This window comes from Ranitomeya variabilis, chromosome 6 (genome assembly GCF_051348905.1).
Source record: "Ranitomeya variabilis isolate aRanVar5 chromosome 6, aRanVar5.hap1, whole genome shotgun sequence".
NCBI lineage: Eukaryota > Metazoa > Chordata > Amphibia > Anura > Dendrobatidae > Ranitomeya > Ranitomeya variabilis.
The window spans coordinates 63,203,067-63,230,373 of NC_135237.1; the positions used below are offsets into that span (position 1 = coordinate 63,203,067).

The window sequence follows — 27,307 nt, forward strand, 5'->3', positions numbered from 1 at the left end:
TCTATTTATTTACTAAATGGCCATTCTCATGATGTATTCATGAACTAATTATGGTTCTGGTGATGCATTCATGTACTGATAGAGGTTCCAGAACCACCATCAGTTAATTGCAAACTGTATTTGTCACATGACGGATGTAAAAACCATCAAACATATCCCTTTATGTATAATAGGGTCTCTTTAGTTTCCATTAGAATATCCACCAAATGCTGCACACCATAGGTGAAACCAAACAGCCCCCATTATAGTTAAGCTATATTAGTTTCCATGACCATCCGTAGGTCTGACATTTAAAATGTAGGATGTCAGGGATTAATATCGCTATTTGTTCCTTGTATTGTGCAATTATTTTATATCTACCTTTGAAAACACACCCTCTGTTGAGCCTCACCTCTAAAATACACCGCTTTTTTTTACCTTTGCTGGTATTTTTGGGAGAAAAAGGTAACAATTCTAGTGAAAGTGGTCATCAGAACAGGAGTAGGGGAGCGTTAGAAGACCTGTTACTGTAGTCTCTGAACCAGAGGGTTCATCAAAAGAGGGGGAGGCACCATCGGCTTCATCTGCCTAAAAAATACCTTGTTCCAGCCCTGCATATACCGGATTGCCATTCTATACAACATTGTTTAGCTATAAACAGCCCATCTTCCCATACTCCCTCAGAGTAGTCTATATTACATTTTCACAGGGCAATTTCTCTTTGCTGGGTTAAAAGGGAACCTGTCACCCCCAAAATCGATGGTGAGCTAAGCCCGCCAGCATCAGGGGCTTATCTACAGCATTCTGTAATGCTGTAGATAAGCCCCCGATGTATCCTGAAAGATGAAAAAAAAGGTTAGATTATACCCACCCAGGTGTGGTCCCGGTCCGATGGGCGTTGCGGTCCGGGGCCTCCCATCTTCTTATGATGACGTCCTGTTGAGGGCAGAGCAAAGTACAGCAGTGCGCAGGCGCCGGGCCTCTCTGACCTTTCCCGGCGCCTGCGCACTGCAGTAGTTTGCTCTGACCTCAACAGGACAGATAAAGTAAGCCTGCGCCAGAGCCACAGCGTGACTACAAGAAGAGGACGTCATCGTAAGAAGATGGGAAGCCCCGGACCGGACCACGACGCCTATCGGACCGGATCGCAGTGGGAACACCCCTGTGTGAGTATAATCTAACCTCTTTTTCTCATCTTTCAGGATACATCGGGGGCTTATCTACAGCATTACAGAATGCTGTAGATAAGCCCCTGATGCTGGTGGGCTTAGCTCATCTTCGATTTTGGGGTGACAAGTTCCCTTTAAAGATACCCTGTAAGCATTCCCATTTTAGCAAAAACTTGCATTGGATATGAAATAACAATTCTGGATTATCATTTCATAGAACTCTACATCGTGGCGATCCTCGGTTATTCCTACTAGAATTTTTTGAATAAATTAACACTGTGAACCTAATATTTGTTTTTCTTATTTCAACTTTTTTGATTATGGATGAGTCTAAGTGAAAAAAAAACTTCTGAAAGCCTTTGTATGAATTGTGGGCACATGAAGAAATACTTATTATTACAGTATATGGCCTATGTTAACCCTTTAATCCCATATGACGTACTATCCCGTCGAGGTGACCTGGGACTTAATTCCCAGTGACGGGATAGTACGTCATATGCGATCGGCCGCGCTCAAGGGGGGAGCGCGGCCGATCGCGGCCGGGTGTTAGCTGACTACCGCAGCTGACATCTGGCACTATGTGCCAGGAGCGGTCACGGACTGCCCCCGGCACATTAACCAACGGCACACTGCGATGAAACATGATCGCAGTGTACCGGCGGTACAGAGAAGCATCGGGCAGGGAGGGGGCTCCCTGCGTGCTTCCCTGAGACGATCGGTACAAGGAGATGTACTCACCTTGTACCGAGCGTCTCCTCCCTGCAGTCCCTGGATCGAAAATGGCCGTGGGGCTGCATCCGGGTCCTGCAGGGAGTACTTCCGGGTCCACAGCAGGCGCTGGTAAGCCTGCACGGCTGTATGTCAGATCGCTGATCTGACAGAGTGCTGTGCAAACTGTCAGATCAGCGATCTGTGATGTCCCCCCCCCGGGACAAATTAAAAAAGTTTAAAAAAAAATTTCCACATGTGGAAAAAAAAAAATAAAATAAAAAATTCCTAAATAAAGAAAAAAAAATATATTATTCCCATAAATACATTTCTTTATCTAAAAAACCCCAAAAAAAACAATAGAAGTACACATATTTTGTATCGCCGCGTCCGTAACGACCCAACCTATAAAACTGTCCCACTAGTTAACCCCTTCAGTGAACACCATAAGAAAAAAAAAAAACGAGCCAAAAAACAACGCTTTATTATCATACTGCCGAACAAAAAGTGGAATAACACGCGATCAAAAAGACGGATATAAATAACCATGGTACCGCTAAAAACGTCATCTTTTCACGCAAAAAACAAGCCACGATACAGCATCATAAGCAAAAAAATAAAAAAAGTTATAGTCCTCAGAATAAAGCGATGCCAAAATAATTATTTTTTCTATAAAATAGCTTTTATCGTATAAAAGCGCCAAAACATAAAAAATGATATAAATGAGATATCGCTGTAATCGTACTGACCCGAAGAATAAAACTGCTTTATCAATTTTACCAAACGTGGAACGGTATAAACGCCTCACCCAAAAGAAATTCCTGAATAGCTGGTTTTTGGTCATTCTGCCTCACAAAAATCAGAATAAAAAGTGATCAAAAACTGTCACGTGTCCGAAAATGTTAGCAATAAAAACATCAACTTGCCCCGCAAAAAAAAAGACCTCACATGACTCTGTGGACCAAAATATGGAAAAATTATAGGTCTCAAAGTGTGGAGACGCAAAAACTTTTTTGCTATAAAAAGCGTCTTTTAGTGTATGACAGCTGCCAATCATAAAAATCCGATATAAAAAAACGCTATAAAAGTAAATCAAACCCCACTTCATCACCCCCTTAGTTAGGGAAAAATAATAAAATTAAAAAAATGTATTTATTTCCATTTTCCCATTAGGGCTAGGGTTAGGGTTAGGGCTAGGGTTAGGGCTAGGGTTAGGGTTAGGGCTAGGGTTAGGGCTAAGGTTAGGGTTAGGGTTGGGGCTAGGGTTGGAGCTAAAGTTAAGGTTAGGGTTGGGGCTAAAGTTAGGATTAGGGTTGGGGCTAAAGTTAGGGTTAGGGTTGGGGCTAAAGTTAGGGTTAGGGTTGGGGCTAAAGTTAGGGTTAGCATTTGGATTACATTTACGGTTGGGATTAGGGTTGGGATTAGAGTTAGGGGTGTGTCAGGGTTAGGGGTGTGGTTATGGTTACCTTTGGGATTAGGGTTAGGGGTGTGTTTGGATTAGGGTTTCAGGTAGAATTGGGGAGTTTCCACTGTTCAGGCACATCAGGAGCTCTCCAAACGCGACATGGCGTCCAATCTCAATTCCAGCCAATTCTGTGTTGAAAAAGTAAAACCGTGCTCCTTCCCTTCCGAGCTCTCCCGTGCGCCCAAACAGGGGTTTACCCCAACATATGTGGTATCAGTATACTCGGGACAAATTGGACAACAACTTTGGGGGTCCAAGTCCTCTTGTTATTCTTGGGAAAATAAAAATTTGGGGGGCTAAAAATCATTTTTGTGGGAAAAAAAGGATTTTTTACTTTCACGGCTCTGCGTTGTAAACTGTAGTGAAACACTTGGGGGTTCAAAGTTCTCACAACACATCTAGATAAGTTCCTTGGGAGGTCTAGTTTCCAATATGGGGTCACTTGTGGGGGGTTTGTACTGTTTGGGTACATCAGGGGCTCTGCAAATGCAACGTGACGCCTGCAGACCAATCCATCTAAGTCTGCATTCCAAATGGCGCTCCTTCCCTTCCGAGCTCTGCCATGCGCTCAAACAGTAGTTCCCCCTCACATATGGGGTATCAGCGTACTCAGGACAAATTGGACAACAACTTTTGGGGTCCAATTTCTCCTGTTACCCTTGGGAAAATACAATACTGGGGGATAAAAAATCATTTTTGTGAAAAAAAAATAATTTTTATTTTCACGGCTCTGCGTTATAAACTGTAGTGAAACACTTGGGGGTTCAAAGCTCTCAAAAAACATCTATATAAGTTCCTTAGGGGGTCTACGTTCCAAAATGGTGTCACTTGTGGGGGGTTTTAATGTTTAGGCACATCAGGGGCTCTCCAAACGCGACATGGTGTCCCATCTCAATTCCAGTCAATTTTGCATTGAAAAGTGAAACGGCGCTCCTTCCCTTCCGAGCTCTGCCATGCGCCCAAACAGTCGTTTACCCCCACATATGGGGTATCAGCATATTCAGGACAAATTGCACAACAACTTTTGGGGTCCAATTTCTTCTCTTACCCTTGGGAAAATAAAAAATTGGGGGCGAAAATATCATTTTTGTGAAAAAATATGATTTTTTATTTTTACGGCTTTGCATTATAAACTTCTGTGAAGCACTTGGTGGGTCAAAGTGCTCACCACACATCTAGATAAGTTCCTTAGGGGGTCTACTTTCCAAAATGGTGTCACTTGTGGGGGGTTTCAATGTTTAGGCACATCAGGGGCTCTCCAAACGCAACATGGCGTCCCATCTCAATTCCAGTCAATTTTGCATTGAAAAGTAAAATGGCGCTCCTTTCCTTCTGAGCTCTGCCATGCGCCCAAACAGTGGTTTACCCCCACATATGGGGTATCAGCGTACTCAGGACAAATTGTACAACAACTTTTGGGGTCCATTTTCTCCTGTTACCCTTGGTAAAATAAAACAAATTGGAGCTGAAATAAATTTTGTGTGAAAAAAAGTGAAATGTTCATTTTTATTTAAACATTCCAAAAATTCCTGTAAAACACCTGCAGGGTTAATAAACTTCTTGAATGTGGTTTTGAGCACCTTGAGGGGTGCAGTTTTTAGAATGGTGTCACACTTGGGTATTTTCTATCATATAGACCTCTCAAAATGACTTCAAATGAGATGTGGTCCCTAAAATAAAATGGTGTTGTAAAAATGAGAAATTGCTGGTCAACTTTTAACCCTTATAACTCCCTAACAAAAAAAAATTTTGGTTCCAAAATTGTGCTGATGTAAAGTAGACATGTGGAAAATGTTACTTATTAAGTATGTTGCATGACATATCTCTGTGATTTAATTGCATAAAAATTCAAAGTTGGAAAATTGCGAAATTTTCAACATTTTCGCCAAATTTCCATTTTTTGTCACAAAAAAACGCAAGTTATATCGAATAAATTTTACCACTATCATGAAGTACAATATGTCCCGAGAAAACAATGTCAGAATCGCCAAGATCCGTTGAAGCGTTCCAGAGTTATAAACTCATAAAGAGACAGTGGTCAGAATTGTAAAAATTGGCCAGGTCATTAACGTGCAAACCACCCTCGGGGCTTAAGGGGTTAATGCCATATCATGATGACATGCTACTTGCAGGTTTTATGAAACCATAGTTAGGCTACATTCCCACAATGAGCTTTTGGTGAGTTTTCGATATTGCAGATTTTCTGCAGCATTTCTGTACCCGTTAAGTAACGTAGGTTACACCTGCATTTTTTTTAAAAAAATATGTAACATAAAAAAACACCAAAAATGCATTGTGAGAACGTAGCTTTAATCTCATTATACATTTGAAACTACAGTAACAAAAATAACCTGAGTGACAGAAAGGAAAAAAAAAACTAGGAATAGTTCTGTTACATTGTCGTTTCCAGAGCTCAGACAATAAACTGCTGTAACTTTGAAATTCAGTTTTAATCTTCAGTAATTATGAATTGGGCTTTCAGTGGAAATGTACCACAATGTAAACATGGATTAACAGTGCAGTTACATTCAGAGCTGGTTTCTACTCTAAGGTTTTGCTACTTAATAGGAGACCATCAAAGCTATTTAGTTTCTGATCCTGTTCCTGCCCACTCAGGCTTTAAAATATGTAATGCATTAGAAAATGAAATCCCCCTACTGCCTGTAAGGATTTTTTTTTCTCTGATACAGAAGCTTCTGTAATGCTTCAAGTTGAGTTACTAAGTGCAATGAGAGCTTTGAATCAACAGCTCTAGTGGAGGAGTGAAGGGAGTTGGTTCTTCTCACATGTGCAGCCTCAATTCACTTGGTCTGCAAAGGTGCTGGAGAAGCTTCTACTCCCTGACTCCCCAGGATCTGATCTTCACTTCTAAGAAGACTTTTTACATTTTGATCCTTATTCTTTACTACAGAGAAGAAACCATTCCTATTTTCCTCTACCCTATTCATTGAGATCTACAGACTGGACCTCATGCTTCTGGATCTAATGTATCCCAATGCCCACCCAGGAATCTTACTAACTTGAACCTACTCTATAAGATGAAGAAGACTATATCATCTGTGCTCCTTGCAACTTTTCCTCTTCTGCTTTTAGTGAGTATCTGGACTGTGTAAATCTGTCTCCTTAAAATGAGCTTCTTCTGCCTCAGCCTTTCCAAATATTCTGTAGGACTTGATCTAGGTATCGGTTTACAATTTTATTGAAGGGATTTAATTAACAGAACCTTATAATTAAAGGAATATCGAAATTGTAATCATTTAGATTTTCTTAGCCATATAACACTATGATAAAAGCACGCAAATTTAATTTTTTACAATACTTTTTTTTAAACCTTGTTTATTAATATTTCCCTGCAATGTTTAATTATTATGTATCAGATCTATAAAGTATCACAGTGATTAAACTTCAACTTTGAAGTAGAAATACCCATTACTAGTATATTGTATTTTTACCCCTATTATTATCATCATCAATATTTGCATTATAGTTGCAATAACGTAATCGGTTTATTACCTGGCCACCTATGATAAACCACAACAAGCTGTGCAACTCTTCCTTGTTACATTGTTAAATTGTGCCTCTACCATTGCACGGCGGCTCTTTACCAATAATTAAGCCATTCATGAGTTTCGTTCAGTAATGTTGGATTCTTGTATTTCCTTTTGGAGTAGTTTTTTAGCCACCAATGCAAAGTATAAAGGAAACACAGATCCATCCCTTGCTTCTCTCTTTTGTCCACTTTTGTCCTTGACTCCCAAAACTTGCAACAGCATCAAGAACTGCAACCAAACTTCACTCAGATGCAAAAGTTTTTCCTCCATTGATCTTTCCTTATTTGTTAATTGAGTGACTAATAAAAAGCTGCAGAAATTCATAGAACTTTTTTTTTCTGGTGTGTTCTCACATAGTTTATTGCTTAATTGAAGAGGCAGTATTTATAGAATTAGTAGGATCCTTTTATAGGATTACTATAGGATTACATACATCATCAATTTGTAAAACGTATAATCCTGTAATGTTTGTGTGTATTATATGGACATACTTGTACAAAGTTGTGTACCTCCAGCAGCGTGTCATGGCCACATGCTGAGAGTAGAGGGCGCTATTGCACTTCATTGAATAGACATAGCGGTGATCTGAGTATTGTACTTTGCAATTTTTTGCTTTATCATCGTGTCAATTTTACTATAATTGTCACTTTGTTATTGCTGCAATATTCTGTAATCGCCTTTCCGCTTTTTATAGTACATGCAGGATAATTTTTCTTTCTGCATTTGTTTATTTACAAATATTGCAGTTTCTGATGTGACGAATATTACCTGTGAACGTAAACAAAGACATTTTATTATTTTTTCACATTTTGGAAAAACTTTGTATGTAAATGTAATTGACTCCTACAATGCTGGCTCCTAGCGCACCGAGTGTTCCTCTCCAGAGCGTATTACTCAAGTATAACCCCACGGCTATTATCTTGTTTGTACAGAGCCAGGCACTGAAATATACATTATGGCAGGTTTGCTAAACATAGAATCATTCAGATATGAAAACATTTATGTTTCAAATGCATTAAAGTCAGCGAAAGTTCAGAGTGCCGCGTGCTGAGCTCCCTTTACCGTCAATATACAGCGCTGGAGAAGGTCGCCCTCTTTCTTTATTGGGGGAGACGCTATTTATGCTCAATAGAGATTTGATATTATTTAGGCTAGATTTGCATTGGAAAATCCATTAAGAGGTTTTGTCATGATTTTATCACAAGAAAGTGTTAAAATTATAACATCCTGAATGTAAATCAAATAAACCCCGTTATATTGAAAGGGATCCACCTTGCGCCATTTATATCTGTCGTAGGACAAATTTTATTTTTACAGGAGTTCTGTTTTTCTGTTTAAAGGGAATCTGTCACCAGGTTTTTGCTACCCCATCTGAGAGCAGCATAATGTAGGGGCTGAGACCCTGATTCCAGCAATGTGTCATTTATTGAGCTCCTTGCTATCATTTTGATAAAATCATTGTCTTTCTGCTGCAGATCTAGCAGTTCTCTGAATGCTGACCCCTGTATGATCCTGCCCACGCTACTGATGTACAGTACAGTGTACACAAAAAAGCTGCGAGAAAATGTGAAACTCCAAAATCGCTGTTTTTCTGGGCACCGCATACCACTAAAAAATGCAATAAAAACAATCAAATCTGTATCAGAAAAACTCTAAGCTCGTCGTGCAAAATACAAGGCTTTATAAAGCTCCATTGACAAAAAATTAAACCGTTAGGGGTCTCGGAAAATGGTAACACAAACCAAATGTTTGTAACCACTTAGAACTATGTACGTTTGGTATCACCTTGACTGTACTTACCTGGAGAATAATGTTTCCAAGTTATTTTTTTAACATAAAATGAACACTGTAAAAGCAAAACCCCCCAAAATATGGAAAAAAAAAAAAGATAGACTCCGGCTTCATAGAATTCACCTTTGAGAAAGAACGCAGGAGCAGGTTAGAAACGCGTTTAATATCACACCATGGATTTATGCAATTAGCTTTTACTGTTTGTCCAATACATTTTTTGATTTTATGAAGATGGATTCTATCTTTTGATCTTCCGGATTTTTTACGTTTTTTTTGCTTCTACACGACATCAGCCGTTTAGGTGAGCCGATTTATTTTCCTTAATCCCAGAAAAATGTGACAATTTTTTTCACAATTCATCCCCCTTTTTTCAGCATTTTCAGTACATTATATGTTAGTAAAAAAGTTATATCTCTAGGAAGAAGGAGAGAAAAAAATGAAAGAACGGAAATTAAAAATCGTCCTGTCTTTAATCTTTAAGGGGTTAAAATGGGCTTCTTTAATAATATAGCGCTGATGGAGTGTGCACGTTGACTGCTTTTTTTCTCTCTTTTTCTAAACACATCCAAGATGGCGCTAGTGACGGTGATTCGCCAGAAGCGCCGGGTCAGCTGTAGATGCCTGACGTAGTCCTGATCATGCGCAGTAGCTACTGAGGAGTTGACATCATCATAGATGGAGCGAGCGTCTCTGGAACACTCAGGGCTTGTGCACACGTTGCGGATTTTGCTGCGGATTTTTCCGCAGCGGATTTGGAAAATCCGCAGTGCAAAACCGCTGCGGTTTTCACTGCGGATTTTCATGCGGTTTCTTCTGCGGATTCCTCTGCGGGTTTTCAACTGCACTTTCCTATTGGTGCAGGTTGAAAACCGCTGTGGAATCCGCAGAAAGAAGTGACATGGTCCTTCTTTTTTTCTGCAGAGAATCCGCGCGGAATTTTCCGCAGCATGTGCACTGCGTTTTTTGTTTTCCATAGGGTTACATGATACTGTACACCGCATGGAAAACTGCTGCGGATCCGCAGCGTCAAATCCGCTGCGGATCCGCAGCAAAAACCGCAACGTGTGCACATAGCCTCAGTGCGCCTGTCTGGCTTGAGTATTGCCTGTTTTGCTTTTATGACTTGCGCAATTTCAAATAATAGACGCCGGATTTAGGCGCTTAGAATGATGCTATAATGGGATGAGTCCTACCAGAAAAGTCTGCACACCTGACACTTTAAATCCATTAACTCTGTCGTAACTTGTTCTATGTACATTAATCATGTTGTCAAAACGATATGTAAAAAATGTATACATGCGCTAACAATGTATTAGTGGTTATATGGGGCACTTATGCACTTTATTTGTCTAATTGATTTGTAAATAGATGTACTGATAAATTGTCTGTTCACTTTTCATATTTCACATATGAGGTAGGTAGATATTTTTTGTAATGGGTTGGAACTGTAAAAAAATATCAAAACTCAGCTGTACTCATCTTCCCCAAGTGCAGCATTGGCTCTCCCTGCTTATGTAGATGGCAGAAGTCATTGATCCCAGTGACTGGCTGCAGTGGTCATGCACACACTGTAGTTGTAATGGTATCACTGCTGCCTGTCAACAAAGACCATGTAGCAGTGGCAGCATTACAGCTACAGTGTGCATGACCGCTGCAGCCAATCACTGGGCTCAGTGGCTTGTGCCGTCTACATCCAGAGAGAATAAAATAAATCTCCAGTACAATACCGACACTTTTCCCAAACTTGCTATTATGCAATAAATGACACCATGGCAACTAAAATGATTTTGGTGTTCTTGTGTACCTTGCACTAAATAAACCGTAGCAAACAGATTTGTTATTTCATGGATAACAGCATATTCTCCTATGTTAGTAAATAGATAGCAGACATTCACTCTGGGGATTGCACGGCCCCCCGAGGCTCCAGAGCAGCCTGTTCCACCTTCTGGCAGACCGTTTCCTTTTAAAATGTTATTTTTCTTTTTCCACTTAAACAATCAAGATTTAATTCATGGAATCTGTCAGCACATTTTTACATAAGGAAGTAGTGGTATGGCTGTGTAGGTGCTTGCCAACAAAAATGATAGCTTTTTTTTTCCCTTCCATTTCCGGCACTGATCATGTCAGGTTACGTTCCTGTGAGCAGGGCTGCCACTAGGAATTTCAGGGCCCCATACTAGCAACATTTTCGGGGCCCCCTTGAGACTCCACCCAGGCTCCACCCCAGCTCCGCCTCCACCCCTCGAACTGTCCACAGTCCCACCGCTCTCTCTTGGAAAAACTCCACTTCTCATCAATCACACATTAACAGTTCCCATCACCAGATCACACATATAGCCAGCAGCTTTTGTTTTGGCCAAACAAATTTTCTAATCTGCCACCACAACAAGTTAGACTCTTTTGGCCGGGCCCTACTCTACGCTAACCTATTAAAAACTTGATAAAATATACAATACAATTTAGGTATATTTTTATTTATTTTTCAATTTTTAAAATGAACAATAATATCACATCCAAAGGGACAAATACCACGTACCATGACCAGACACCATATTACCACCACATAGTGACCTATAATACCACATACAAGGAACAAGTACTGCCACACCATGTCCAGATCACATATTACCACCATATGGTGACCAATACCACATACAGGAAACAAATACCACCACACTATGACCAGACCACATATTACCACCACAGTGACCAAATAATAACACATACAAGGGACAAATACTGCCACACCATGGCCGGACAACATATTACCACCACATAGTGACTGAATACTGCAATACTGATCATTAATTAAAAAAACACAATACTATCACCATAAGTGCCATTATACACAGGAGATCTGTACTTAGTATGCAGTGTCTGTGTACAGGTAACACACTCACTCACCAGTGATGTCTTTAGGTGAAGTCCTTCAGCCTCACTTTCCTTCTTCATCCAGCACAGACCGCCATCATGCCTTCCAGCCAGGACTCATTTCTGCAGGAAATAACAGTTATCTAGAGCTCCGCTTACAGAACACATTGCTTAATTTTTTCCCGACTTCTACACTACACCATAGTAACAGGACTGCCCCCCCCATTTAAAACAGTATCCTCAAAAAATAAAATAGATCCATCACTGCAGTAATAATATCCCTTAATTAGCTCCTATGGTAATAATATCCCCCATCCTGGCCCCATGTATCTCATTCCTGGATCCAGCCATATGTTCTCCCATTCTGCCCTCATGAATATCCATTCTGCCCCCATATGATCTCCCCATCCTGCCCCATGATCCTGACCCATCTGTCCCATGATCCTGCCGCCCCATCTGTCCCATGATCCTGCTGCCCCATCTGTCTCATCATATCCATCCTGCCCTGTCATCCTGCACCATGTGTCTCCATCCTGCACATGATGATGCACCATATTCCTGCCCCATTTGTCTCTATCCTGCCCCCTGTGTCTCACAGCCTGCCTGCCTGTGTTTCACATTCTGCCCCGTGTCTCACATCCTGCCCCCGTGTCTCAAATCCTGCCCCGTGTCTCAAATCCTGCCCCCTGTGTCACACATTCTGCCCCCTGTGTCACACATTCTTCCCCCTGTGTCATACATTCTGCCTCTTGTGTCAAACATTCTGCCCCATGTGTCTCACATCCTGCCCCGTGTTGCACATTCTGCCCCCTGTGTAGTTTTCATTCCTGCCCCATGTTGTTTTCATTCCTGCCCCCCGTGTTGGTTCCATTCCTGCCCCAGTGTTCCTTTCATTCCTGCTCCCAGTGTTCCTTTCATTCCTGCCCCCACTGTTGTTTCCATTCCTGCCCCCAGTGTTGTTTCCATTCCTGCCCCCAGTGTTGTTTCCATTCCTGCCCCCAGTGTTGTTTCCATTCCTGACCCCAGTATTGTTTCCATTCCTGCCCCCAGTGTTGTTTCCATTCTTGCCCCCAGTGTTGTTTTCATTCCTGCCCCCAGTGTTGTTTTCATTCCTGCTCCCAATGTTGTTTTCATTCCTGCCCCCAGTGTTGCTTTCATTCGTGCCCCGAGCGTTGCTTTCATTCCTGCCCCCTCTGTTGTTTTCATTCCTGCCCCCGTGTCTCCCATCCTGCCCTCTTGTCTTTATCATGCCCCGGGCTTGCCACATTCAGTAAAAATTTAAAAAACACCTTTCTTACCTGGCCGCTGTCCAGCGCCGACGTCCACCCCAGGCATTTCAGCGCGGACTCGCCGGCGAATGACAATGACGTCATACGCCAGCGACGTGCGCGCTGACATCAGCTGCCAGCCTCCGATTGGCTGGTGACATTAACTATTGCCTTGTGGGTTCAGTGTACCATCAGAAACCTGCTGCTGGGGCCCGGGATCGATGGGCAGATGAGACGGGGCCAGATGCAGGCCCCCTCTGCCCACATGTGAGCTCCTGATAACCCTGCTGACCTGTCCTTCATATCGGAGCAAAACAACTGTCTCAGATGCCTGAGCCAGGAACCTAATTCCCCAAGACACTCGTTCCATATTTATGGAACGATATTTTCTGGCAGCAGATCAAAAACAAAAGAGCTTCGGCCGAGGTCTCAGCAACTTGAGGGAAACATGTCGCCGGCACTGCCTACTTTTCACGCACCTCAAACCCCAGAGGATGAAAACCACCAGCAGATGACTATGGATGCAGAAAACCCCTATTTGGTGGACACACAGGTATTGGCACTGGATTATAAATGACTAGCCTCTGAGGTAGCCAGTCAATTATTGCCGGAGATATTGCATGCTCTAAAAGAGACAATCACTAACACACTGCATGCAATGCTGGAACAGCTAAACGAAACAACCGAACAAAAGAACAGAATAGTGGCCAAAATATCTGCTGCTGAAGACGATGCAGATACAGATCTGAAAAAGGAATTCAACCCTGGTCACTGACAATGCAGACTGTATGGAGTATATGTTCTCCCTTCCTCTTCTCCCCCTTCCACCCTCTCCTTAGCACTATGTGCCCCTCCCCACATTTTTTTCGCATTTTTTTCTTCTTCTTCTCACTTTTCCCTCTTTTCTTTTCCTTTCGAAATTTCCCCCCATACTCTTCGAATGATTTCTTGATGTCACCAACTCTAACTACTATTATAAGGTCTGGCCTGTAAAGGTAAAGGTCCCCCTATAAATTTAAGAAACAGGAAAAAGCAAGACTCTAGAGCCGTGATCAAGAAGAAGCAGAATCCAAGGTTTTGAAGAATCTGAATTCATGGTTGACGTGGCAAATTTAAGACGTCGCCGATAGTTCTTTAAAGTTGACCTTGAAGTGGATAAACTCAGTGCTCCCTATGAATATCTTCTCTCAAACTAATGGGTGTATATGGATACTAATGAATGTAAAAAAGTGTTCAAGCCAAACAGGAATGGGGATAGTAAACTCCATGTTATCTCCTGAACCACCTTAGGTAGAGTTTATAAAATATATAACATATACACTGCAAATGAGAACAACAAAGCATTTTTCCTCCAGTTAGAAATAAAATTACAAGAAGACCCAAACACTAATAAGATTTTGAGAGGGGATTTTAACTCAGTGGTTATTGTACATGAGGACAGAAGATGCAAAAAAGAGATAACCCAAATAATAAGGTGACATGACAAGATACTACCTCCATTGTTAACTTCGAGTGACCTCCACGATACGTGGAGACATTTTCACCCTCAGGACAGGGAGTTCACTCACTACTCGCACAATTGAAAATCATGGTCCAGGATAGATTACTTTTTGATCTCAAGAGGTATAATAGGAATATTTGACTCTATCCAAATATAAAACCGAGGGATATCCGATATAGTCATACTGAATCTCTAAACATTTACCTCTCTGGAATAATCCTGAGTTTTTGCAGGGAGTTGAAAATAAATTGTTTAAAGAGCGAAGATCAAAAGGTATACATAACATCACACATTTGTTGCATCCCACAAAAACGAGGTGTTTGGAACAATGGGAACTAATTGAGAAGTTTCACTTAAATTCCAACCACACACTTCTATTTTCGAACAGATTGGATATTCTCTTATGAATCAATTGGAAGACGTCACCCAATAAAACATCTCTAATGATTTTAACTGCTTGGTGAGGGCCTTGGCGAGATCATCTTCTATTTCTTTCCTATACAGCAAGAAAAGAAATATAACGCTGGGCGTAAAACCCAAAACTTTTTTAAACATTGGGAGAAACAATTCAGTGATCAAGACATAGGGTCTAAGATAAGGAAGGGTTGGAAGAAAGTATGTAGAGTAATAATCAATGAGATGTGAAGGCAAACCTAATTCAAAGTTATCTATAACGCAATTTATGTTTTCGATCTCCCAGAAACACCTCTTAAAACCAATAGAATCATGTAATGTCCAAAATGTAGGGGTGCCACAGTCATTTAAAGGTACAGTACTTATTTATCTTTATTTCCATCCTTAAGGTTTCCTATCCTTGCTCCTTACTATCATGCCCCCTTCTTATGGATTTTTTTGCTGCACATGTCACAATTAGGCACTAATTGAAAACTTGTTCATAATTTTTTGTGGCTGAATCATGTGGAGGCAGTTACTGTTATATAGATTGACAATGGAATATATATAAGGATGTTGCAAACACTGTTATGGGGCTTGTTATGTTTTGACTGCCATACTATGTATGATATTTTTAAAAAAATTTTGGAAGCTTCACTGCTCCACAAATTTATAAATACCTAATCTTCACTTTAAGTCTAGTAACGGCTCCAATCTTAAAGGTGATGATTCACCTGTAATTTATGTACCCTTTTTTGGGCTGTTTTTTTGCACATTGTCCCCATTCTAACTGGTGGTTTTACCTTTGATCTTTTAATGTTGTATCAATACATTTTATTTTTGTAATTTTATGGCATATAGCTTCCGTCTATTTTTTTATTTATTTAATGTTTGGAAGCGCCATGGATCTAGGCATGGTATATACCCTTTGAGGTTTACTATATAAATTAGGTTACTTGTGTTTTTTACTTGTGTTTTTTACTTTTTTTTACGTCCGTTTTTATCACATTTTTACTACTGCGGCTTTGGTCTCTCCTTGATGTGTCATATTTTAAATAATGCTGCTTTGTTTTTGATACTTCCTGATATTTGGCTTTGACAAAACTTTGTTGATATAGTCACGTGGGGATTACATGCTTTTTTAAAATGTTTTTACAAGGCAGAAACGCACTAAAAATGTAGGCGCGTTTTATGAATTTTTCGCATCTAATGCAAATCTATTGGGGAAAATCTGCACATAAAACTCAGAGTACCCGCAAGAGAAATTGGCATGTTGTGAATTTGAAACACACATGGCAGGTCAGTTTATGCTACAAATTCCATCTACTTTGCTGGAACTATAAAAAGCTGAGTTTTTGAACCTGCATAGTCGAAAGCTCACCTAATCCCATTGTGGGCACACAGTCTAAAAATCTTATGATTTAGATGTCAGATGTTGAAAGTATACATGAGCGCAAGTGATTAGTGAATCTTCTAAAATTCAAATTTGCCATGGAACACAGAATTTAAACAGAAAATTAGATTTGCAGCTAATTGATTTGTTCCAAAGCCTCCAATTGCACTGAAAAAAAACACGTCCAAGGCTGGGATCATATGAGCGTATACAAAAATCAGCCCCATTCTCATCCAAAAAAGTGTGACTATTTGTTTCTCACTTGTCATCCCTCTGTATGCTGACAGTTCCACCCTTCCCATGGGGATCCTTCGGGATCTGTTAGATGGAGTGACTAGCATAAAGTCTCTCGAGGTAGCCTTTTTTGAGGTACTCACAGAGTTAAATATTTTTTTCTTTGGGAATATTGGGGGATTGCTTCTGCATAAATGCAAAAGAAGTGTGAGAGTGAATGGAAGTAGCAATATAACCACAGTGATCAAGCAAGCAGCAGCTGCGGGTTATGCATCTTTCCTTGGTTTTGTCTCACAGACACAGTGACTCTCACATTCAAATCCACATTATTCTGTTTCTCTCACACACATCTTCCCTGCTGTGCTGTAACACACTATCTGTACAATGTCTTCAATACTTTCTGGTTTTCTCTCCCAATCTCTAAGGCTAAACTGGGAGCTGAGAATCCTTTCACTTTCCAGGTTCATCCCAAAATGGCTGCTGAATTTTCTGCTTCTGCTTTTATACAGGCTGTGTTAGTCCCTGATTGTTTGAGCTATACTAATTGATGTAACAGCTTTGCAAGACATTACGGGAACACTAGCCTAGTCTCACCCAAGGTCAGTGATCCTTCTCTGGCTAACGCAGTCTTCTGCATGTGTAAAATGGCCGCGGCCATATAAAACAATTTGTGCAAAGCGATTCGCTTATTGTTCAAATTCACTGACCAGAAAATTCCCAAAAGTTCAACACAAATTTGATTCAATAAGAATCAATTCATTCATCTTTAATGGGTGTTCGAGTTTTCCTTTATTAAGCTGCAAACTACTTTTCTCAGCTTCCTGTGGCCGGGGCGAAGGACAAAGTCTGATAAAAATGTGGAAGAAGATCCAAAATGAAATTGATGAAAGTAAATCTGTTAATATAATTCTTTACTGTTTAATGTTTAAGTGTTGTCTAGTTTAGAAATTAATAATTTCAGATAATAATTTATTAGGAGACTCTGAGTTGGAAAGAACTGTCATCAAATTCATCGTGCCCGAACCACAAGCATCATGAATCATACACTGGCTATGTGGATTGCAGCTGGGTATATTTTATTCTAAAACAATGTGGTATTTCAAAATAAATCTACTATGAAACCTTTCACGTACCCCCAAGGTCTTGGCTGGCCAGTCTGAGCTGGATCCCTTGTTAACTTCTCCCTGCCCGATCTATTTGACTGACAGTTCTCTCCCTATGTAAAGACCTGTCAGTCAACTGGAGCAGGACAGGATTCTACCTCACAGTAGTCAGCTAGGACAGAGAGACCCCGTCTGGCTTTTCAAAGTATGTTTAATCTCAAATGTCGCTGTGTTTCAGAGTAAAGAATAACCGGCTGTAATCATGCTGTCACGATCTCGCTGCTTACTGTGTCCTATTGACTCAGTGATTGACAGCTCAACCGTCCTATGGATTGCATGGGCGTGCCGGACTGTTAGCATTTTGAGTGACAGCTTGACCATCCTGAAGTATGCAGAGGTGTGCTGCGCTGTCAGTTTTGTGTATGAGATTTCCTTGCCACCCAATTAGACCAGGGGTGCCGAAAATCCTCCAGGAGTCACCATTTTATGCTGATTGCTTAGCCATTTGGTTGGCTGGCTATGCCAATCATAGCTTTCAGGTCAGTGGTGTGTTTGCTTTGTGCTTGGAATTCGGATATTCTGATCTTTGTTGCCAGACCTTAGATTTGCCTCTTGACTACCCATTTATATAACCCTTTTGCCATGATGCACTCTGACCTTAGAATTCTGATCCTGCACTGTGGCCTGACTCTGCTTTTGTCTCTTTCCTCTGTTTATGACATACCCTCCTTACTCTTGACCTCAGACTCCTTGACATTCCCGACTCACGGCTTGTCTGTGGAAAGTGACTCAGCGTCATACATACATGAGTCCAGTTTGATTCATTCATGGTAAAATGAATCTGATAACATGATCCCTTTAATGGAGTTCAATCCTTTACAGACTAGAGGGGTTCTCCAACAAATCTCAGTATGGTGGCAGTAGAACCAAATTGTTATTAGGAAACACTTTTAGAAAAAAAGATTTTATAGAGCCTAGAACCCCTGTGTCATTCTGGTTCACAAATCCAATACAGATATTCCAAAATAACTATTGAGATCAGACGCTTTAAGGGGTTGTCCAGAACTATTTTTTTTACTATGAACCTAAAAACGTTAACAAAAGCAACTACTCGCCTGTTCTACCCGGCGCTAGCTCAAAGTAGTTACTCACTGTTCCTGCTGGCGATCCAGCTGCTTCACATCAACAGAGTAGCTCTTCTTCTTCTGGGATGCTCTGTTGATATGGCGTGACTGCTGACATCATGCTAATAGACATCAGGCTCCCAGCAATTAGGCAGTGGAGAGTCGGCTGTCAATCAGTTTGACATTGTGACATTTGCAGTCACGCCCCATCAGCAGAGCAGAAGAAAAGAAACTGCTCTGTCAACATGACGTCAGCGGAAGCCCCTGAATTGGCAGCAGGAGTGGTCTGTGATCGCAGAGATCGGTGCCAGGCACAACAGGCAGATAGTTAGCAACTACCTGCCTATTAGTTCTTAGGCCTGTAGTAATAAATTAAATAGTCCTGAATAACCTGAAAGATTAACTAAGGGTAATAAAATATAACCTTTATTAAATATCCTAAAAAAGTTGAACGAGCACCGCAAAATAATGAAAAATTGTAAAGAAAAAAATAGAATGAAAAAAAGGTAGTAATGGCTTCCTCAAGTGTGAAGTTATCAAATATAAATAGATTGGACTACCTACACGTGGTGTCAGAGATATATATATATATATATATATATATATATATATATATATATATATATATATATATATATATATATATTAGATAATATAAACACCCCAGTAGATATACAGTCCAGTGACCAATATATAAGGGTGAAAGGATTAATGCAGTAGGCTCAGTGCAGAAACTATGAAAATCATATAAAGCGCAAAGAAAAGCTCCAGAGAACCAAATTACAAAGTGTAAACCTTTATTCAAGAACAACATAAAAGCCATATATGGCTGAGGAAGGTAATGACAGTAACTGGCCAGAATGTGGAACCACAAACAAAAACAGGCAACATACAGGCAAAAATAAACAGATAATATAATGCTCAAGGAGTTATAAGTGCATGTGCAAACAAATGTTTTCATACAAAGTAAAACAAATGTGAAGCGGAAACAAATAAGTCAAAAGTGGTGGAGTGAAAACAAAGTTGCAAACAGTGTTGAGAAACCAAAGAGTAAAAAAAGGGAAACATGCAATAAATGCCTGTTGTTACCTGGAGGTTGCGGTGCCACTGCCCCAATGCGCGTTTAGGCGAAGTGCCTTCTTTTGTTGATGTTGGCTAATTATGCAACATAATCTTTAAAAGTCCCAAATCAATCTTCATAATTGAAATATTCAGGACATTAATTGTTCTGCCTGGATCTCACTTGTATAGTAGATGCCCAAGTCATTTTGATTGAGTAGACTGACAAATTCCTTGAACCTCACACAACAGAATGTTACCATATGATCAGGATGACTTTTATATATCTTGCTCATAGGACTACAGACGATGTATATCTGTCCATCTCATTGGTAAAGACCACCTGATCCTCCCACCAGCCAGGATAAAGATTTGCAAAACTTGGCGCACAAGGACTGCCCATTGCAGTCCCAATCAATTGGTGATAGGAGAGAATGGAGAGAATAAATAGGAGTAAAGTAAGAACAAAATCGTTATGCACTGTATATTGAAGACCCCGGAAACTTAGGAACCAATTAATGGCTTCACACCCTTTCTGATGTGGGATGGAGCTATAAAGGGTCTTCAAATCTGGACTGGGAAGGAATGTTAGAGGTGAGCAAGAGATACCTTCCATTCTCTTAAGAATAAGAATATATGTTGTGTACATCAAGTAGGAAGGCAGACTCAATAGTACGAAATGTGAATTCACTTTTGCTATTAAGATTCTCGGAAGTTCACCATCAAATAAAATACGTAAACATAATTCCCTATAATGTGAAGTATCCAAAATAACAAAGTTTCCTCCTTTGTCTGTTTGATGATGATAGACGAATCCAAGTGTCTTTAATGCCTGTGTGAGGGCAGGGGGTAGATTACTATCCTAATGCATTCCAAGGGCTCGTTTTTCCAACAATTCCAGTTTACCTGTCACTGACTTAACATATAGGTCGATATTCACTGTATCTTCCAATGGATGGGGTCTTAGTGCTTCTACATATTTCTGAGGTCTGTAAAGGGATCTTTTCCATCCTCACACGAACCCTCATCTGCCAGTTGCATCATTAACAAAAATTGCAGATGATCATCCTCTTCAAGACCCGGTACGGCTATTTGTTGAACATTATGACTTTTGTGAAACTTTGCCCATGTTAATTTGTGAGCAAATACGATTACATCTTTAATCCAATTGAATGCACTGAATCTGGTCATGCTAAGAAAAGATAGCCCTTTGTTAAAAAGGGTCACCACATCATTGATAATAACCCATGAAGAGAGTAATAATACTGGAATTGTTGGTAGTGGAAACCAAAGTATTAGGCCAGTGGTGTAAAAGGTTCTAGATAGGAAGTTCTATTTTCATCATCTAATGATTCATCGTTGACCTCCTTTTTTTCTGGTGGTCTGGAGTTCCAGTTGGTTCCTGATTAAAAAACCTTTTTTAGAACCTTGATAACCTCTGTGTCCTCTCATTCTATCCTGGCCTTGTCTTTGCCCTCTAAAGAATGAATCTCTTAGAGTTCTATAATATGAGAGTATGAGAGATGATTATTACTTTCAAAGTCAGATACTTCCCTTTCGGACAAAGAGATATCAGAGTATGCATAAATATCTGTGAATTGATAAGCCGTCTTCTCCTTAAATAGCGTAAGATACCTAGTGAGCTATGTTTCCTTTCCTTCATTGATGATTATAATTTCTCAACAGTCTGTTCTAACATATATTCATATATTTCAAACTCTGAATTATTTTTTTTATTTTTAAGCTATTTCCATTTGGGCCTTTAGTTTTTTAGTTGTTGCCTCCAGTCCTCAGGTGTCTTTTTTTCTTGTTTATCGAGCAAACTAATTAGGCGGATAGAGCTTAAGGTTTTTTGGGATTATGTTGTGTTTGAAACAATTGTCCAAACTCTGTACAATTGCAGTTGTTATACCTAGGGCTTCTGCAATATTAAGTATTTTTTAAAATTTGAGATTTTCCACTATTTTCTAGGTATTAGCTGTACCAATTGTTACAATAATCCAAAATACCCTGATTTTTATATATTTTATCATGGGAGGCAATAGCTTCCGCTAAGGTTATATCTGATACTCCTGGGGGGGAGCATTTTACTTGTTCACATTATTTGTAAATTGGGTTATTTATCTCCTTTATTGCCCTAAGGCTGGGTTCATACTGCGTTAAAGCAGCCCATTCAACACATGCATTAAACGGGCTGTGTCAGCGCAAGTGCCGAAATGCAATCGCGCTAGCGCAGATAGAGCTAGCAGATGCTCTATCTGCGCTAGTGGTGATGGACCCGGAAACACTGCAGCCCGCATCTGAGGGTCCCTCACAGAATGACGGCACATCGCTAGCGCACGCCCATTATGGCATGCGTTGGCGATGCGCCCAAAATATGGGTTAATGGCAGCGTTAACGGACTGTGTTACACTGCGTTATGCCGCGGTGCCATAAAGCAGTATAAACCCAGCCTAAGGGAAGAATATCTATATATCTGACACCACTTGTAGCTAGTCCAATCTATTTATACTTTATAACTTCACTCTTGATGAAGCCATTACTAGCTTTTTTCAATCGAGTTTTTTCGTTACAATTTTTCATTATTTAATAAGCTCGTTCTACTTCTTTTAGGATATTTAGTAAAGGTTATATTTTATTTACCATTAGTTAATTTTTCAGTAAATTTCCTTGATGAGACATAACTTTGGGACATTTTTTCTTTTTATTCAATTTTAGCGAAGTAGTCCTGACTAACCTCAATAAACATCAAAACTGTTTATTTGTTGTTAAATCAGATAACATTCCAAATATTAGAAAAATATCAGTGCATTAATGAAATATCATTGATTATCATGAACAAACAATGACAACAAGGATGAAAAGAGGACAAGACTTTTACTAAATGAATTAGCCCTGCAAACAAAGAAAAGATTCAGATATTTCATCCATGCAGTGATGAGTTTCTTCCAAGTATTTCTTCCATTCTGATTACTTCTGACTTTGTGGCCTTCAAAATAGAAAACGTGGCTACTAATAAATATTTGCCAGAAAACCAATAGACATAGAACTGTGTCTACCTATTAGACTATTTGGTACGGTGACTCCACACATTGCCACCGAGTCGTCTGTCTCCACTCAGACTCTTTCTTGTGTCTCCTTCTGTTTTCAATGCAAATCTGTAAATGCACATCCATAAATCATTTTCAGGTGGTTCTTTTATGCTTTTTAGATACAGATCTCCAGTATTCATTTTTCCTTTGTGGTTTGCTTCTTAATTCTTTTCATCAGGCATTTATCAATGTGGACCTATTTGCAAAAACCAAGATGAAAGTAAGTTAAGATCTACTGATTTCCTTGAAAGGTTTCCACAACAAAGTGCAGAGAACGTGTCCATGGCTCTAACTTCACTTAAGGTACCTTCACACGAAGCGACGCTGCAGCGATAGCGACAACGATGTCGATCGCTGCAGCGTCGCTGTTTGGTCGCTGGAGAGCTGTCACACAGACCGCTCTCCAGCGATCAACTATGCCGAGGTCCCCTGGTAACCAGGGTAAACATCGGGTAACTAAGCGCAGGGCCGCGCTTAGTAACCCGATGTTTACCCTGGTTACCAGCGTAAAATCTAAAAAAAACAAACAGCACATACTTACATTCACGTCCCCCTGCGTCCACTTCCTGACTGACTGAGCGCCGTACAGTGAGAGCAGAGCGGTGACGTCACCGCTGTGCTGCTTTCACTTTCACTTTGCGGCGCTGAGTCAGAGGAGGAAGCAGACTGCAGGGGACGCAATGTGAGTATGTGCTGTTTGTTTTTTTTACATTTTACGCTAGTAACCAGGGTAAACATCGGGTAACTAAGCGCGGCCCTGCGCTTAGTAACCCGATGTTTACCCTGGTTACCAGTGTAAAATATCGCTGGTATCGTTGCTTTTGCTTTCAAACACAACGATACACAGCGATCGGACGACCAAATAAAGTTCTGGACTTTATTCAGCGACCAGCGACATCACAGCAGGATCCTGATCGCTGCTGCGTGTCAAACGAAACGATATCGCTAGCGAGGACGCTGCAACGTCACGGATTGCTAGCGATATCGTTATAATGTCGTTTCGTGTGAAGGTACCTTTAGGAGTTGTTAGATTTCAACCAGCGACTGAAGATCATTTAAATAGATCAAGAACACAAGAGCTACTGACCCCTTGTCACGAGTGTAGTATTATGGCATAAATGTAGCCAGGAATAACATCAAGCATGTGCAGAATAACCTAAATAGCATAAAACTATGTGCAGATGTGTCCTTCCTTTTCTTCATCGCTCAACTTATCCTGACATGTGTAGTTCAAGATGATCAGCTTAATAATACATAGTTGCATAGGTTGAAAAAAGACCTAGGACAATCAAGTTCAGCCTGTCTCCACCAATCATACATTTTGTCACTAATTTAACAATAACCTACAATATTACGTGTACTGAGGAAATCATCCAGCCCTTTTTTAAAGGCTGTTGTAGTGTCTGCCATTACTACCTCTTGTGGTCGGCATTCCACAGTCTGACTGCTCTAACTGTAAAGAACCATTTCCTATTTAGCTGCCGGAATCGCCTTTCTTCCACTTGTAGTGAGTGCCCCTTGGTCCTTAGTATTGTCATTGGAAGAAATAAGCCATGTTCCAGTCCTCTGTATTGACCACACATATATTTATACATGTTAATGAGATCCCCTCTGAGGAGTCTTTCTTCTAAGCTAAAGAAGCCTAACTTTTTCAACTTCTTATCACATGAGAGGCCTTCCATACATGGTAATAAACTACTTGCTGCCTTTGAACTGATTCTGACTTCTGAATATCTTTTTTTAAATGTGAAGCCCAAAACAGGATCCCATATTCTAGATGTGGCCTCGCTAGAGATTTATACAGTGGTAACAATACGCTGGGATCACAGGATTTTATCTCTCTTTTCATACACCCTAAATCTTGTTTGCTTTTGCAGCTGCTGCCTGACATTGAGCACTGCTGCTCAGCTTACTTGTAACCAGAACACCCAAGTCCTTCTCCTGTTCTGTAGTCCCCAGTATACTCCCATTTAGTGTATATGCAGCAATAAGATTACTCCATCCCAGGTGCATTACTCTACTTTTATATACATTAAACCTCATTTACCAAGTGTTTGCCCATTCAGACATCTTATTCAGATCATTTTGCAATATTGTAATGTCAAGGTCAGATTTTAATACCCTACATAGTTTGGTGTTGTCAGCAAAGGCTCAATCCCATCCACAAGGTCATAAATAAAGAGGTTAAAAAGAATTGGTCCTAGCACAGATCCCTGCGGTCCCCACTGCTGACTATATCTCATTTAGAGAACATAGCATTTACAATGACTCTTTGCTGTCATTTCGCCAGCTGCCACATACACACCACGACTGAAATGGGTGAGGTCCAGTCCTTTACATGTTTATGGATTTACTATTGTTAGAGGGTCCGCAGTGGGACTAGCATTGTGTAAACGTTCTTAATATACTGTGTTTGTTGAACCTGTGACCTCCAGTCGTTGACCTTCGGTGTGTTATATGGTGCCTGTTACCCGTATCCATTATTCACATAGTTACCCCACTATGACCTTATTGTGACTGATAATTTTGTAATGCATTTGAATTTTTATGATGTTTATTAAATAAATACTATTATCTTTTTATACCTTAAATGGAAGTTGTGTAACTCCTTTGTCAGATTATACATGTATTGTGTTGGAGTTCTTGCTGTCCGTCTTAGGACTTATATATGGCTCCGTTCTAATGATCTATATCTGTACATTATAGTATATGCCTGGCTAACTGTGTCACAATGCATTCTATATTACTGGAGCAACTAATTTGCTTTCTTTGTGTCCCTAAGGTCCATGGTTTTCACCCAGAGTGTTATCTCCAGCTGGAAATTAAGGTTGAAGAAAGAAAATGCCTAGATAAGATGGGCAGGCAACCACATCCTGAATTTAGAGGTATGATCATAAATATTATATCTGTTGGGATTCTATCACATTACATAGCCAAGGAGACTTCATTCCCATAAATCTGGAAGAGGTTGTATTGATATTATCTGCATGAATTTGTGAAAGCGCCAGTCAAATAAATAGGACAGATGCAGAATTTCCTGCAAGTGAACTGCTGTGTGTGAAGATACCGTTGAAAGGACCAAGTAAAAGGAAGCAGTACAAAAACTAGAAAAATAGTGAAAAAAGCTTGACAGAGCGAGTACGTCAATAGATATTACAATAAGATATTGGAAAAATTGTGTTTTTCTAGGGTATAACAAACAAAAGATTAATGTGGAAAATGCAGGTAATGTTTCTACAGTCCCTAGGGCTTCAGTAACTTATCCTGGGGTACAGCTCTGGCAAAAATTAAGAGACCACTGCAAAATGTTCAGTTTGTCTGATTTTTCTCTTTATGGGTATATTTGTGAGTAAAATGTAAATTGTTCTTTTATTCTATAAACGTCTGACAACATGTCTCCGAATTTCCAAACAATAAATTTTGTATTTTTTTTCTGACAAAGAAAATTGGTGAAAATAATTAAAAAAAACAACAACAGTGCTTTCAGACCTCAAATAATGCAAAGAAAACAAGTTCATAATCATTTAGAAACAACAATACTAATGTTTTAACTCAGGAAGAGTTCAGAAATCAATATTTTGTGGAATAACCATGATTGTTAATCACAGCTTTCATGCGTCTTGGCATGCTTTCCACCAGTCTTTCACACTGCTTCTGGCACAATAATGTAAGCAGTTCTTCTTTGTTTGATGGCTTGTGACTATCCATCATCCTCTTGATTACATTCCAGAGGTTTTCAATGGGGTTCAGGTCTGGAGATTGGGCTACCCATGACAGGGTTTTGATGTGGTGGTCTCTTAATTTTTGCCAGAGCTGTATGTGTATATATATATATATATATATATATATATATATATATATATATATATATATATATATATATATATATATATATATATATATACTGTATATATATATATATATATATATATATACTCCACCAGTGAATTGCGTAATTGCCCTGACGATTGGAGGCAGCAGAGTGCTTGCTACTGACAAGTTATATCATATAAATAATTAAAATAACAAGGTAGCTCATTTGAAGAGGGACACTGCAAAGGCCGATGAAAGGTAACCACAATGTGGAATTACAATGTAGAAAAACAGCAAAGAATGTGAATAATATAGAAAGTTTAATATATAAAATGTTACTTAGTAATTATTTACCTTTTTTCTACACTTTGCATTTGTATACTAACATCAGCAACATTGTATATTAGGAGTTGTTTCTCTCGACTTCATATAATGTTCAGCTCCTTTGCTGTTTTGATGCTAATTATTAGTGATGAGCGAGTATACTCGGTGCTCGGGTTTTCCTGAGTACGCTCGGGTGATCTCCGAGTATTTGTTAGTGTTTGGAGATTAAGTTTTCTTCGCGGCAGCTGAATGATTTACAGCTACTAGCCAGCCTCAGTACATGTGGGGATTCCCTAGCAACCAGGCAACCCCCACATGTACTCAGCCTGGCTAGTAGCTGTAAATCATTCAGCTGAGGCGATGAAAACTAAATCTCCGAGCAGTCATAAATACTTGGAGATCACCCGAGCAACGAGTATATTCACTCATCACTACTAATTATACATTGTGGTTACCTTTTATTGTTTAT

The 27,307-nt window shown here is 39.9% G+C and overlaps 1 protein-coding gene across 1 annotated transcript in view; it reads left to right on the top strand.

Moving 5' to 3' along the window:
- Positions 1–6,024: 6,024 nt before the first annotated feature.
- VIPR2 (vasoactive intestinal peptide receptor 2) overlaps positions 6,025–27,307 on the top strand; it is a 96,846-nt gene continuing 75,563 nt past the window's right edge. The window contains exons 1-2 of the mRNA XM_077268553.1: positions 6,025–6,413; positions 25,484–25,586. Coding sequence (XP_077124668.1) covers positions 6,360–6,413; positions 25,484–25,586 — 157 coding nt within the window. The 5' untranslated portion in view covers positions 6,025–6,359. The remainder of the gene's footprint in view (positions 6,414–25,483; positions 25,587–27,307) is intronic.